This window comes from Papio anubis, chromosome 20 (genome assembly GCF_008728515.1).
Source record: "Papio anubis isolate 15944 chromosome 20, Panubis1.0, whole genome shotgun sequence".
In the NCBI taxonomy this organism is placed as follows: domain Eukaryota; kingdom Metazoa; phylum Chordata; class Mammalia; order Primates; family Cercopithecidae; genus Papio; species Papio anubis.
This window is the reverse complement of record NC_044995.1, coordinates 48,356,722-48,371,244: the sequence shown is the minus strand read 5'-3', so window position 1 is coordinate 48,371,244 and position 14,523 is coordinate 48,356,722. Positions and strand designations below refer to the sequence as shown.

General features: G+C 52.7%; 2 protein-coding genes across 4 annotated transcripts in view; one reads left to right on the top strand and one right to left on the bottom strand.

Annotated features, from left to right (window-relative positions):
• The window catches only part of TLE2 (TLE family member 2, transcriptional corepressor), a 32,810-nt gene extending 25,998 nt beyond the window's left edge, over positions 1–6,812 (top strand). For both annotated transcript variants that reach the window (XM_031660131.1, XM_031660130.1), the window contains exons 19-21: positions 2,112–2,262; positions 3,904–3,980; positions 6,517–6,812. In XM_031660131.1, the coding sequence (XP_031515991.1) occupies positions 2,112–2,262; positions 3,904–3,980; positions 6,517–6,624 (336 nt within the window). In that variant the 3' untranslated portion in view covers positions 6,625–6,812. The remainder of the gene's footprint in view (positions 1–2,111; positions 2,263–3,903; positions 3,981–6,516) is intronic.
• Positions 6,813–8,996: 2,184 nt separating this feature from the next.
• The window catches only part of TLE6 (TLE family member 6, subcortical maternal complex member), an 18,063-nt gene continuing 12,536 nt past the window's right edge, over positions 8,997–14,523 (bottom strand). For both annotated transcript variants that reach the window (XM_009193121.2, XM_009193124.2), the window contains 6 exons: positions 13,803–14,055; positions 13,331–13,581; positions 11,380–11,521; positions 10,524–10,674; positions 10,055–10,131; positions 8,997–9,271 (listed from right to left, as the gene is read on the bottom strand). In XM_009193121.2, the coding sequence (XP_009191385.1) occupies positions 9,167–9,271; positions 10,055–10,131; positions 10,524–10,674; positions 11,380–11,521; positions 13,331–13,581; positions 13,803–14,055 (979 nt within the window). In that variant the 3' untranslated portion in view covers positions 8,997–9,166. The remainder of the gene's footprint in view (positions 9,272–10,054; positions 10,132–10,523; positions 10,675–11,379; positions 11,522–13,330; positions 13,582–13,802; positions 14,056–14,523) is intronic.

Below are 14,523 nucleotides of genomic sequence, written 5' to 3'. Positions count from 1 at the left end.
AGGCTGAGGTGGGTGGATTACTTGAGGTCGGGAGTTCAAGACCAGCCTGACCAATGTGGAGAAACTGTGTCTCTACTAAAAATACAAAATTAGCTGGGCGTGGTGGTGCATGCCTGTAATCCCAGCTACTTGGGAGGCTGAGGCAGGAGAATTGCTTGAACCTGGGAGGCAGAGTTTGCGGTGAGCCGAGATCGTGCCATTGCACTCCAGCCTGGGCAAGAAGAGCGAAACTCTAATAATAATAATAATAATAATAATAATAAACAACGAAAAGCAGCATTGCAAATGGGGAACATTCCAGGCCAGGCTCAGTGGCCGATGCCTGTAATCCCAGCAGTTCGGGAGGCTGAGGCAGGAGGATCGCTTGAGCCTAGGAGATTGAGATCAGCCTTGGCAACATAGCAAGACCTTGTCCCTACAAAACAAATTAAAAATAAGGCATGGTGGGCCGGGTGCTGTGGCTCACGCCTGTAATCCCAGCAGTTTGGGAGGCCGAGGTGAGCGGATCATGAGGTCAGGGGATCAAGACCATCCTGGCTAACACGGTGAAACCCTGTCTCTACTAAAAATACAAAAAAACTACCCGGGTGTGGTGGCGGACACCCGTAGTCCCAGCTACTCAGAAGGCTCAGGCAGGAGAATGACATGAACCCAGGAGGCAGAGCTTGCAGTGAGCCAAGATCGCGCCACTGCACTCCAGCCTGGGTGAAAGTGCGAGACTCCGTCTCAAAATAAACAAATAAATAAGGTATGATGGCACACACCTGTGATCACAGCTACTTGTGAGGCTGAGGCAGGAGGATCACTTGAGCCTGGGAGGAGGTCGAGGCTGCTGTGGGTCATGATCGCACCACTGCACTGCAGCCTGGGTGACAGAGCGAGACCCTGTCTCAAAAAAAAAAAAAAGTAGGGAACATTCCAAGCTAAGAGTGAGAAGTCCTGTCTCCCAGGCCTGGCTTGTCTGTCTTGTTTTTGTTTGTTTGTTTTTTTTTTTTTTTTGACAGAGTCTTGCTCTGTCACCCAGGCTAGAGTGCAGTGGTGCAATCTCAGCTCACTGCAACCTCCACCTCCCAGGTTCAAGCAATTCTCCTGCCTCAGCCTCCCAAGTAGCTGGGATTACAGGTGCCCGCCATCACACCCAGCTGATTTTTGCATTTCTAGTAGAGATGGGGTTTTGCCCTGTTGGCCAGGCTGGTCACGAACTCCTGACCTCAGATGATCCGCCTGCCTTGGCCTCCTAAAGCGTTGGGATTACTGGCATGAGCCACAGAGCCCGGCCAAGGCCTGGTCTTTCATAGCCTTGCTGTGTGACCTTGAGGGGACACTGCCTCAGCTTCCACCATCTGCTTAAGGGGAGTGATTGTCCTTGCCTGGCTGTTCCCTTCTCTGTCTCTTCTCCCTCCTCTCTGCCTCCTCCCTGTGCTGTTGTGCACTCAGAGCAGATAATGGATGTGCAGCCCCAGGGTTCTGTGTAATTCTGATTAATATTAATGATTCGACATGCAGTTGTCTGCTGTGTTCCCAGTCCTGGGCCAGCTGCCTTTCTCTGGGAGGGCTGAAGAGGGAGAACGTTGGACTCCACCCCCCAACCCTGATGGTGCTGTGCACCCCCCAATATCCAAAGGGACTCGTAGGCTGGACATAATGGCTTACACCTGTAATCCCAGCACTTTGGGAAGCCAAGGCGGGCAGATCACTTGAGGTTAGCAGTTTGAGACCAGCCTGGCCAACACAGTGAAACTCCGTCTTTACTAAAAATACAAAAATTACCTGGGCGTGCCAGCAGGCACCTGTAATCCCAGCTACTTGGGAGGCTGAGGCACGAGAATCCCTTGAACTTGGGAGGCAGAGGCTGCAGTGAGCTGAGATTGCAACATCGCACTGCAGCCTGAATGACACAGTGAGACTCCATCTGAAAAAAAAAATGTATCCAGCGTGATGGTGCATGCCTGTAATCCCAGCTACTCGGGAGACTGAGGCAGGAGGATCACTTGAACTCTGGAGGTCGAGGCTGCAGTGAGCCGTGATTACAGCCTGGGCGATGGAGTGAACCCAGGAGACACAAAACAAAGGGGGGCTCGTGACCCCTTCTCTTCCCTCTTTACCCCTAGATTTTCTCCCTGGGCCACTGCCCTAACCAGGACTGGCTGGCGGTCGGAATGGAGAGTAGCAATGTGGAGATCCTGCACGTCCGCAAGCCGGAGAAATACCAGCTGCACCTCCACGAGAGCTGTGTGCTGTCCCTGAAGTTTGCCTCCTGTGGTGTGTCTTCTGGGGCGGGGGGGCACCCCCAAAACCACAACAAAACCCAGGGTGCCTATTCAATCCGAATCTTAGATAAATAACAAATAATGTTATTTATATACTAAAATGTTATTTCTATACTAAGTTTTATATACTCAAAAGCAAATCGTTAGTACAACTATCTCCCAAATGGTGTGTGGGATATACTTATACTAAAAACCAAATAATGAAAGATGTGGGATATACCTGTCCTAAAAATTATTGATGACTTATCCGAGATTCAAATTTAAGGCTGGGTGCAGTAGCTCACGCCTGTCATCCCAACACTCTGGGAGGCCAAGGCAGGCAGATCACCTGAGGTCAGGAGTTCGAGACCGGCCTGGCCAACATGGTGAAACCCTGACTCTATTAAAAGTGCAAAAATTAGCCAGGTGTGGTGGTGGGTGCCTGTAATCCCAGCTACTTGGGAGGTTGAGGCAGGAGAATCGCTTGAATCTGGGAGGTGGAGGTCGCAGTAAGCCAAGATCATGCCACTGCATTCTAGTCTGAATGAGCAAGACTCTATCTCAAAAAGAAAAAAAAAAAGAAAAAAAGAAATTTAAGCCAGGCACAGTAGCTGATGCATGTAGTTTCAGCTACTTGGGACACTAAGGCAGAAGGATCACCCAAGACCAGTAGTTCAAGACCAGCCTGGGCAACATAGCAAGACTTTCTCTCCAAAGAAATAAAACAGCCGGGTATGGTGGCTTGCACCTGTAGTCCCAACTACTAGGGAGGCTGAGGCAGGAGGATTGCTTGAGCCTAGGACTTTGAGGCTGTAGGGAGCTATGATTGCACCACTGCCCTCTAGCCTGTGCAATGCAGTGAGACCCTATCTCTTAAAAAAGTCATTTGTTAGTGTAAGTATATCCTAAATAGTACATGAGATACCTTATACCAAAAAAAAAAAAAAAAAAAAAGTACTTGGGCTGGGCATGGTGGCTCACACCTGTAATCCCAGCATTTTGGGAGACCAAGGTGGGAGGATCGCTTGAGGCCAGGAGTTTGAGACTAGCCTGGGGAGCATAATCAGATCCCAATTCTACAAATAATTTTTTTTTTGAGATGGAGTCTCATTCTGTTGCCCAGGCTGGCGTGCAGTGGCATGATCTTGGCTCACTGCAACCTCCACGTCCCAGGTTCGAGCAATTCTCAACTCTCAGCCTCCCGAGTAGCTGGAGTTACAGATGCCTGCCACCAGGTCCAGCTGATTTTTGTATTTTTAGTAGAGAAGTGGTTTCACCACATTGGCCAGGCTGATCTCCAACTCCTGACCTCAAGTGACCCAGCTGCCTTGGCCTCCCAAAGTGCTAGGATTATAGGTGCGAGCCACCGTGCCTGGCAAAAACTAAAAATGTTAGCTGGGCGTGGTGTTGCACACCTGTGGTCCCAGCTGCTTGGGAGGCTGGGTGGGAGGCACACTTGAGCCCAGGCAGTTGAGGCTGCAATGAGCTATGATTGTACCACTGCACTCCAGCCTGGGTGACAGAGCAAGACCCTTTCCGGGGAAAAAAAAAAAAGGAAAAGGGAGAGGCCAGACCCAGCCTGCCCCACCTCCCCCTGCAGCCCTGGTCTCTCTTCAGTGCCCCGCCTTGAACCCCACTGCTCTCCTTCCCCAAGGACGGTGGTTTGTGAGCACTGGGAAGGACAATCTGCTCAACGCCTGGAGGACGCCGTACGGGGCCAGCATTTTCCAGGTACTCAATGGTCCGGAGCCCCCACCCTGGCAGGGCCATGTGCCCGGGTATGCCAGGGTCACAGAGATTCCCCCTGTCCCCGTCCCCCAGCACCCCCTGCCACCCTAACCCCTCCTCAGGGTCCTGCAAGCCTCCCCACCGCCCAGGTACTGAAGCCGAGGTTGGCATTTCAGCCGGAGAGCCTCGCCTCATCTGCCTGTAGCCTGTTGGTTTTTCTAAAATATAGTTGCAGTAAGATGCATATAACATAAAATTTAAAATTTGCCGGCCGGGCACGGTGGATCACGCCTGTAATCCCAGCACTTTGGGAGGCCGAGGTGGGTGGATCACAAGGTCAGGAGATCAAGACCATCCTGGCTAACACGGTGAAACCCTGTCTCTACTAAAAAAATACAAAAGAATTAGCCGGGCGTGCTGGCGGGCGCCCGTAGTCCCAGCTACTCAGGAGGCTGAGGCAGGAGAATGGTGTGAACCTGGAAGGCCCAGCTTGCAGTGAGCCGAGATCGTGCCACTGTACTCCAGCCTGGGCGATAGAGCGAGACTCCGCCTCAAATAAATAAATAAAATAAAATTTGCCTTTTTTTTTTTTTGGAGACAGAGTCTTGCTCTATCTCCCAGGCTGGAGTGCAGTGGCAATCTTGGCTCACTGCAACCTCCATCTCCTGGGTTCAAGCCATTCTCCTGCCTCAGCCTCCTGCGTAGCTGGGATTACGGACATGCACCACCATGCCTGGCTAATTTTTGTATTTTTAGTGGAGATGAGGTTTCACCATGTTGTCTAGGCTGGTCTCAAACTTCTGACCTCAGGTGATCTGCCTGCCTTGGCCTCTCAAAGTGTTGGGATTACAGGCGTGAGCCACTGCGCTGAGCTGTTTTTCAAATTTTATATCCCCATCAGCAGTGATCAAGATTTTAAAATTCTCTGCATCCTCACCAACACTTGTTATTGGCTGTCTTTTTAATGATGCCCGTCCTGATTGGTAAAGTTTTTTTTTTTTTTTGAGATGGAGTCTTGCTGTGTCGCCCAGGCTGGAGTGCAGTGGCGCAATCTCGGCTCACTGCAACCTCGGCCTCCCGGGTTCAAGTGATTCTCCTGCCTCAGCCTCCCGAGTAGCTGGGACTACAGGCACCTGCCACCACGTCCAGCTAATTTTTTGTATTTTTAGTAGAGACGAGGTTTCACCGTGTTAGCCAGGATGGTCTTGATCTCCTGACTTCATGATCCACCCACCTCGGCCTCCCAAAGTTTTGGGATTACAGGCGTGAGCCACCATGGCTGGTGTTTTTGTTGTTTTTTGACATGGAGTCCTGCTTTGTTGCCCAGCCTGGAGTGCGATGGCATGATCTCAGCTCACTGCAGCCTCCACCTCCTGGATTGAAGCAATTCTCCTCCCTCAGCTTCCCAAGTAGCTGGCATTACATGTGTCCACCCCCATGCCTGGCTAAGTTTTGTATTTTTAGCAGAGACGGGGATTCCCCATGTTGGCCAGGCTGGTCTGGAACTCCTGACGTGCTGAGATGACGGGCGTGAGCCACTGTGCCCGGCCCAGTTTTTATATTTTTAAAGGGTTGTAAGAAAAAAATCCCAGAATATGTGACACAGACTTATTTAGACTTTAGGCAAAGCCTAAAATATTTACCAGGCCCTTTGTGAAGTTTGCTAATCCCTGGTCTAGGCCATCGCCTTGGCCCTCTGCTGTGCTGTGTGACATCATGCCTGGTTCACACCCACTCTGAGCGTCTCAGAAAGGGCAGCACTTCAGTTCCATCTCTCTTGGTATTGAGGGAATGGAGGCCCTGCTCTGCCTATCAGACTTAGCTTCAAAGCACCTGTCTCTAGAAAACAGGTCACTCTTGGGAGGTCGAGACAGGCAGATCACGAGGTCAGGAGATCAAGACCATCCTGGCGAACACGGTGAAACTCCATTTCTACTAAAAAATACAAAAAACTAGCCGGGCGAGGTGGTGGGAGCCTGTAGTCCCAGCTACTTGGGAGGCTGAGGCAGGAAAATGGCGTGAACCCGGGAGGCGGAGCTTGCAGTGAGCTGAGATCCGGCCACTGCACCCCAGCCTGGGCGACAGAGCAAGACTCCGTCTCAAAAAAAGAAAACAGGTCACTCAGCCAGGCGTAGTGGCTCACACCTGTCATCCCAGCATTTCGGGAGGCAGAGGCAGTGGATCACCTGAGGTCAGGAGTTCCAGACCAGCCTGGACAACATGGGGAAACCCTGTCTCTAGTAAAAATACAAAAACTGGCCAGGCATGGTAGCAGGCACTTATAATCCCAGCTACTCGGGAGGCTGAGGCAGGAGAATGTCTTAAACCCAGGAAGTGGAGGTTGCAGTGAGTCGAGATCACGCTGCTTTACTTTAGCCTGGGCGACAAGAGCAAAACTCCATCTCAAAAAAAAGGAAATGCGTCACTCAGTAGGCGACTCCTGGCCTCCTATTCCCGACTCCGCCCCAGCCTTGCCCACACACCCATCTGTGGAGACCATGCCTCACCGTGCCCTTTTCTCTCCCCCTTCCCTTGGCAGTCCAAGGAGTCATCCTCAGTCCTGAGTTGTGACATCTCCAGGAATAACAAATACATCGTGACAGGCTCGGGGGACAAGAAGGCCACCGTGTATGAGGTGGTCTACTGAGATATGACCCCCCTTCCTGTACCCGAACTCCGGACTCCTAGGGGAAGCAGCAGCCGCCTCGCAGCCCCGCCTAGGAACCGTTCATCCCACTGCTCTCTGGCCAACAGCTTCACACCTTCCCCTGCTGCATGTGGGGGCCGATGGGCAGAGGACCTTGGTAGAAATAAAATGTATTTATCACATCTGCATTTCTCTCTCGGGCTGGGGAACCGGTGATCATTGCTTCTCTTGGGCACGGTTACTGAGAGGTGACCATGTCCTGGGAATCATACATAACGAGAATTCATTCTGGGGCAGCCGCGGTGGCTCACGTAATCCCAGCACTTTGGGAGACCGAGGTGGGCGGATCATGAAGTCAGGAGATCGAGATCATCCTGGCTAACACGGTGAAACCCCGTCTCTACTAAAAATACAAAAAATGTGGCAGGCGCCTGTAGTCCCAGCTACTCGGGAGGCTGAGGCAGGAGAATGACGTGAACCCAGGAGGCGGAGCTTGCAGTGCAGAGGCCGAGATCGTGCCACTGCACTCTAACCTGGGCGACAGAGTGAGAATCAAAAAAAAAAAAATTCTGCAGGATATTCAGAGGTGTCTGCCTGGTGTGTGAGAGTCATTCCGAGACACAGGAGTTACCTTGGGAGGATGGTTTAGATGCTACTGTGTAACAAGTAGCCCCTTAGTCTCTGGGTTGACACGTTGATTTCTTGCTCATGCCCACATGGTATACAGGGCTGTACTCCAGGCAGTCACTCAGGCCTCCAGGTAGAAATTTTGAGACAGTCCCACTCTGTGGCCCAGGCTGGAGTACAATGGTACCATCTCAGCTCACTGCATCTCACCTCCGCCTCCTGGGCTCAAACAATTCTCCTGCCTCAGCCTCCCGAGTAGCCGGGATGGCAGAAATACTACCACGTGCAGCGAATTTTTGCATTTTTATTAGAGACGGGGTTTCACCACGTTGGCCAGGCTGGTCTCGAACTCCTAACCTCAGGTGATCGACCCACCTCAACCTCCCAAACTGCCTAGATTACAGGCAGGAGCCACTGCGCCCAGCCTGGAATTTTAAAGCAAGTCTCGCTATGATGCCCAGCCTGGAATTTTAAGGCAGGGTCTCGCTCTGATGCCCAGCCTGGAGTGCCGTGGTACAATCACAGCTCACCTCAACCTCCTGGGCTCAAGCAATCCTTCCGCCTCAGCCTCCCAAGTACCCAGGACTATAGTCATGTACCACCACCATGCCTGGTTAACTTATTTTAGAGATGGGTTCTCACTATGCTGCCCAGGCTGGTCTCAAACTCCTGGGCTCAAGTGATCTGCCCACATTGGCCTCCCAAAGTACTGGTTTTACAGGCATGAGCCACTCTACCTGGCCAACACATTATCTTTTTTGAGACAGGGTCTTGCTGTCGCCCAGGCTGGAGTGCAGTAGTGCGATCTCAGTTCACTGCAACCTCTGCCTACTGGGCTCAAGCAATTCTCCTGTCTCAGCCTCCTGAATAGCTGGGATTACAGGCACACACCACCACGCCCAGCTAATTTCTGTATTTTTAGTAGAGATGGGATTTTACCATATTGGCCAGGCTGGTCTGAAACACCTGACCCCAGGTGATCTGTCCACCTCGGCCTCCCAAAGTGCTGGGATTACAGGCATGAGCTACCGCACCCAGTCCCAAGACCCTATCTAAAAAACAAAAACAAAAATTATCCCAAGATTCAGCCTAAGTACAAGGGGTAGGGGGAAAAAAGGGCAGAGCAGATAGCTATTCAGAGTGTAGCCAAATTTCCTGTGAGATTCTTAGGAACTTTTTTATAAGACAGAGTCTTGCTCTGTCACCAGGCTGGAGTGCAGTGACACGATCTCAGCTCACTGCAACCTCCGTCTCCCGGGTTCAAGCGATTTTCCTGTCTCAGCCGCCCAAGTAGCTGGGACTACAGACACCCGCCATCATGCCCAGCTAATTTTTGTATTTGTAGTAGAGACGGGGTTTCACCATGTTGGCCAGGATGGTCTCGATCTCTTGACCTCATGATCTGCCCCCCTCAGCCTCCTAAAGTGCTGGGATTACAGGCATGAGCCACCACATCTGGCATCTACAAAAAAATTAGCCGGGCGTAGTGATGCACATCTGTAGTCTCAGCTACTCAAGAGGCTAAGGCAGGGGGATGGCTTGAGCCCAGGAGTTGGAGAGGCTGCAATGAATAATGATGGCACCATCACATTCCAGACTGCATGACAGAGTGAGACCCTGGCCTCAAAAAAAAAAAAAAGGCTTAGAGCCACCAGGCTGGATGAAGTCCTTCCAGATTTCCAAAAGTTGAGCAGGGACGGGATGGGAAGGCCCCTTTCCCTTCAGAGGACAGGACACGTCCACTCTCTGCCTTTCCCGGGTGCTTTATTACAGGTGACAGCGGTCAGTCTGTACACCACAGACTGGATCGTGCGATGCCATAGAAGATCCTTCCCACTTCCCTCCACCTGGTTGGGGGAAAAAAAAAAAGTGGACGCAAAGAGGAGCCGGAGTTGGATGACAGCAGCGAGGCCCCTCAGTAGGTGATCTGGTACACGGAGGCGTGCTCCCCGGAGCCTGTGACAATGAGGCGGTTGTTGGAAGAGATGTCACAGCACGTGATTGGGGACGTCTCGGGCACCTGGAGGGAGGCAGTGGGCAGTGAACTGGGGTAGGGCTCACACACCCCTGGTCTCTACTCGTTAGCTCAAGCATGAAGCATTGTCTCTTCGAAGACAGACAAGGTCCTGCTCTGTTGCCCAGGCGGGAGTGCAGTGGTACAATCTCAGCTCACTGCAGCCTTGACCTCCTGGACTCGAGCAATCTTCCTGCCTCAGCCTCCCAAGTAGCTGGGACCACAGGTGCACACCACCACACTCAGCTAATTATCATTTTATTTTTTGAGACGGAGTCTCGCTCTGTTGCCTAGGCTGCAGTGCAGTGGCGCAATCTCTGCTTATTGCAAGCTCTGTCTCCTGGGCTCAAGCCATTCTCCTGCCTCAGCCTCCCAAGTAGCTGGGACTACAGGTGCTCACCACCATGCCCGGCTAATTTTTTGTATTTTTAGTAGAGACGGGGATTCACCGTGTTAGCCAGGATGGTCTCAATCTCCTGACCTCATGATCCACCTGCCTTGGCCTCCCAAAGTGCTGGGATTACAGACGTGAGCCACTGCGCCCGGCTCAGCTAATTATTTTTTATAGAGATGGGGTCTCACTATGTTGGCCAGGCTGGTCTCGAACTCCTAAGCTTAAGCCATCTTCCTGCATCAGCCTCCCAAAATGCTGGGATTAAAGCCATGAGCCACCACACCTGGCTAATTTTTAAACTTTTTGTAGAGACAGTGTCTTGCTGTGTTGCCCAGGCTGTAAACATGGTCCCTTTGGGGCCACCCCCAGGTCCTGCCCCCAGCCCATCGCGGTACCTGGAACACCTTTGTCCCTGTTGGCATGCTGTAGACACCAAGGAAGTCGTCCATCCCAACGCTCGCCCACCACTGGCCTGGGAGAAATGAGGGCATCAGCTCATGGGGACACCGGCAGCTGAAGCTGGGGGGAGGACCACGCCAGGGGCAGGGGGGCGGGGATGGGGGAGAAGGACCACGCTGGGGGCAGGGAGTCAGGGGGGAAGGGCCATGGAGGGGGAAGGGCCATGGGGGGGGAGGGCCATGGGGGGGAGGGCCCGGGGGGGGGGGGGGGCGTGGGGGGGGGAGGGCCATGGGGTGGGGAGGGCACAGGCACCCACCCCCTTCCCTCCCTCATCCCCCGGCAACAGCATCCCCAAAACTTGTTTCTGCTACAGATGGATTCTGAGGTGTCCTAGAGGGTTGGGTGGGGTCTTGTGGGAGGCTGGGGGCTGCAGGGGCGTCTCCCCACCTTCTGCCAGCCGCTTACCAAAGGGGGAGAACTTGGTGCTCAGGATGACGCTGTCTTTCTGTCCCACCATGTGCCGCTGGCTCCCGCTGGTGCTCTGCAGCCACTGCTGGCCATTGGCCATGCCCAGCAGCAGCCAGTCCTCCTGGGGGCTGTGGGACAGGCTCATTATCTGGGTAACGGGCAGTGGGGAGGGAGGAACCTGGTTAGGTCCCAGCCTGGCCCAGGAAGCAGGCAGGAGCCTGGGGACCTACCCTGGAGGCCGAGTGACTGACCCCTTCCTAGCTGTGCAACCCTGGGACAAGCAACTTCGTATCTGTGCCTCAGTTTGTTGGTCTGTAAAATGGAGAGTCTTCCCTACTTTGCACCCAATATAGCATGAGTGTTTGAGATGCAGTCTCGCTCTGTTGCCAGGCTGGAGTACAATGATATGATCTTGGCTCACTGCAACCTCAGCCTCCCGGGGTTCAAGCGATTCTCCTGCATCAGCCTCCCAGGAAGCTGGGATTACAGGCGCCGCCACTACGCCCGGCTAATTTTCTGTATTTTTCAGTAGGGATAGGGTTTCACCATGTTGGTCAGGCTGGTCTTGAACTTCTGACCTCAAATGATCCGCCCGCCTCGGCCTCCCAAAGGGCTGGGATTACAGGTGTGAGCCTCTGCGTCCAGCCCTCATTTTTGTATTTTTAATAGAGATGGGGTTTCACTATGTTGGCCAGGCTGGTCTCAAACTCCCAACCTCAGGAGATCCACCTGCCTCAGCCTCCCAAAGTGCTAGGATTACAGGCATGAGCCACGGTGCCCGGCCTCAACCTCATTTTTTAATGTGAGGACCAGAGGATGCCTGGCCGAGCAGACCCCATCCCAGCCTCCGCACCTGAGACTCGAATTGGTACTCCAGAGGCTTCATGATGGTCCTCTGGTCCCAGCACCGCAGACAGGCATCCAGCCCCCCAGTCCAGATGTTGTAGCCCTTGACCACCATACTCTTGACTCCATCAGGGTAACCTGTGAGGTCCCTGGCCAGAAGGGACATCGGGAGGCAATCAGGCCAAGACTCTGAGGTTTGGGCCCCCAGAAACACCAGTCACTACATTTGGGCATGAAAAGGACAGTGCCACCACCCACAAATCTCTGCCTTCACAGAGTATCAAAGTTGGCAGAAAATGGACACAGGATCTAGTGCCGGCCCCTCGCAGCCCTCAGTCTCCCTTCTCTATCCACCCAGGCCTCCCCTTGCCTCTTCTATCCTGAATCCACCCAAGCTCTGAGGCAGGTCTACAGGAATTCCTTCAAGCAGGGAAGGGGAATAGTGGTGGACGGGTGGTGTGCTGTATTTTACGTCAGTCATTGCTTCCTGCAAACATGCTGATAGATATTTTATATATTATATACATATTTTACATGTATTTTTTAGATGGAGTCTCGTTTTGTTGCCCAGGCTGGAGTGCAGCAGCACGATCTCGGCTCACTACAACCTCTGCCTCCCGGGTTCAAGTGACTTTAGCACCTCGGCCTCCCGAGTAGCTGAGATTACAGGAATGGACCATCACGCCTAATTATGTATTTTTAGTAGAGATGAGGTTTCTCCATGTTAGGCTGGTCTCAAATTCCCAACCTCAGGTGATCTGCCTGCCTTGGCCTGCCAAAGTACTGGGATTATAGGCATGAGCCACCGTGCCTGGCATGCATGTGTATACATACACATACACACACATATATACATGTATATGTGTGTGTGTATATATATATGTGTGTGTATATATATATATATTTTTTGTTGTTGCCTAGGTTGGAGTGCAGCAGCATGATCTCAGCTAACTGCAACCTCTGCCTCCTGGATTCAAGCAATTTTAGTGCCTCAGCCTCCTAAGTGGCTGGGATTACAGGTGTGTGCCACCACACCTGGCTAATTTTTACATCTTTAGTAGAGATGAGGTTTCACCATGTTGGTCAGGCTGGTCTCGAACTCCTGACCTCAGGTGATCCACCCACCTCAGTCTCCCAAAGTGCTGGGATTCCAGACGTGAGCGACCGCGCCCAGCCTGTTATATATGATATATACATATTATATATATGTTGTTTTCTTTTTTTTGAGATGGAGTCTCGCTCTGTCGCCCAGAATGGAGTGCAGTGGCACAGATCTCAGCTCACTGCAAGCTCCGCCTCCCGCGTTCAAGCGATTCTCCTGCCTCAGCCTCCCGAGTAGCTGGGACTACAGGTGCCCACCACCACGCCCGGCTAATTTTTTTGTATTTTTAGTAGAGACGGGGTTTCACCGTGTTAGCTAGGATAGTCTTGATCTCCTGACCTTGTGATCTGCCCACCTTGGCCTCCCAAAGTGCTGGGAGTACAGGTGTGAGCCACTGTGCCTGGCTAATTTAGATATACATATTTTTAAATAGAGATGGGGTCTCATTATGTTACCGAGGTTAATCTCGAACTCCTGGGCTTAAGCATTTCTCCCGTCTTGACCTCCCAAAGTGCTGGGTTTACATTTTCGAGGCACCACACCTAGCCTGCTGTTTTATATTTTTACAACAAATTTGCCCTTCTAACAAGCCTTTGAGTTTGGGGCTGTCACATCCTGTGTCCAGGTGGGGAAACTGAGGCAGACAAAAAGTAAAATGCCCTGGGATGCAAGGAATGCAGTCCAGCCAAGAGCCAAGTCCGCACCTCCAACTTTCTCAAATGCAAGTTCAAGGGGGCAAGGGGCTTTGGCTGGGAGAGTGCTATATCCCAGGTTCAGGTGGCAGCAGGAAGGTGGGCGGAGGTGGCCACAGGAGGCTGGAAACAGGATGCTGCCCCTGCCCACCCCTCAAACACACCTGACCACACTGTGATCCCGCAGGTCCCAGATCCTGACCACGCCGTTGGTGAAGCTGGCAAAGGCCAGGTTGGCATCCAGGTTGGCGTCTAGGGCCTGGCAGTTGAGACCTGCACAGGGTAACTGCTTCTTCACGTGCAGGGAGGGCGCCGCCAGGTCCCACACGCTCACATTGGCCAGGTTGTAACCACCGGTGAGCAGGCTCCTACTGTTTGAGGACAGCAGGCAGGTACGCAGGAAGGCCCCAGGGGTCTGGGATGGGCAGAGTCACCGTGAGTTGTCGTCCCCTGTGGCGTTCTGCCTGGACTGCTTTGCCTCATGAGAGCGAACTCCTATTCATCCTTTAGGTTCCTAGCTATTATGCCCCTTTTCCCTGGAAGCCGTCTCTCCACCATCTGGACTCTCCCAGACTCAAACCTCAAACCCCCTGTTCCCAGAAGCCCTGCACCCCAGGAAACCAAGGCCACCCTCACCTGGACAGGCAGGTGGCTCTCTGGGAACCTGTCCTCAGCCACCTGGCCAGTCAGGCTCCACACCTTGACGCCTCTTCTGCCACAGGTGAACACGTGCCGCGTGAAGCTGCTGATGGCTGTGGCGACCACGAGCTCCCCATGTGCCAAAATCCGCATCTTCTCCAGTTTGCACGGGACGGCAAGTCTCTTAGACTGCCCGGGCAAGGCATCTGGCCTCTTCCATGTATCTTCAAAGTCCTCAGGGTCCCAGGATCTTGGGAGGGGAGGCCTCGGGGTAACTGACCTGCCTGTGAGCCCCCTTTGCCCGGTGGGAGCCACACATCAAGGCCTAGAGGGGCTTCATTCTTTTTCAGATTTTGATCTCCCCTTCTCAAGGCCTTGTTTTACCCTCAGACTCCCCAAATGTCCTGCTCACATTCCTTCAAGTACTGTCCCTTTGCCACAGCCCTCCGTATACTTCTGCTTTCTTCCTAGACTGCTTTGCCCCAGGAAGGAGAACTCCTATTCATCCTTTAGGGTCCTAGCTATTATGCCCCTTCCCCAGAAAAGCTTTCTTTGCCCCATCTGGGTTCTCCCAGTGTCACTCCACAAGGTTGCAACAATCTGCATCCAGTTCTAACACAGCTACACCCCACCCCCTTCCATGAAAATGTCTTCCCCAAATGCCTTGAGCCCGGTATTGGGGCGACAATCCTGTGAACCTAACAATGAACTTTTTTTT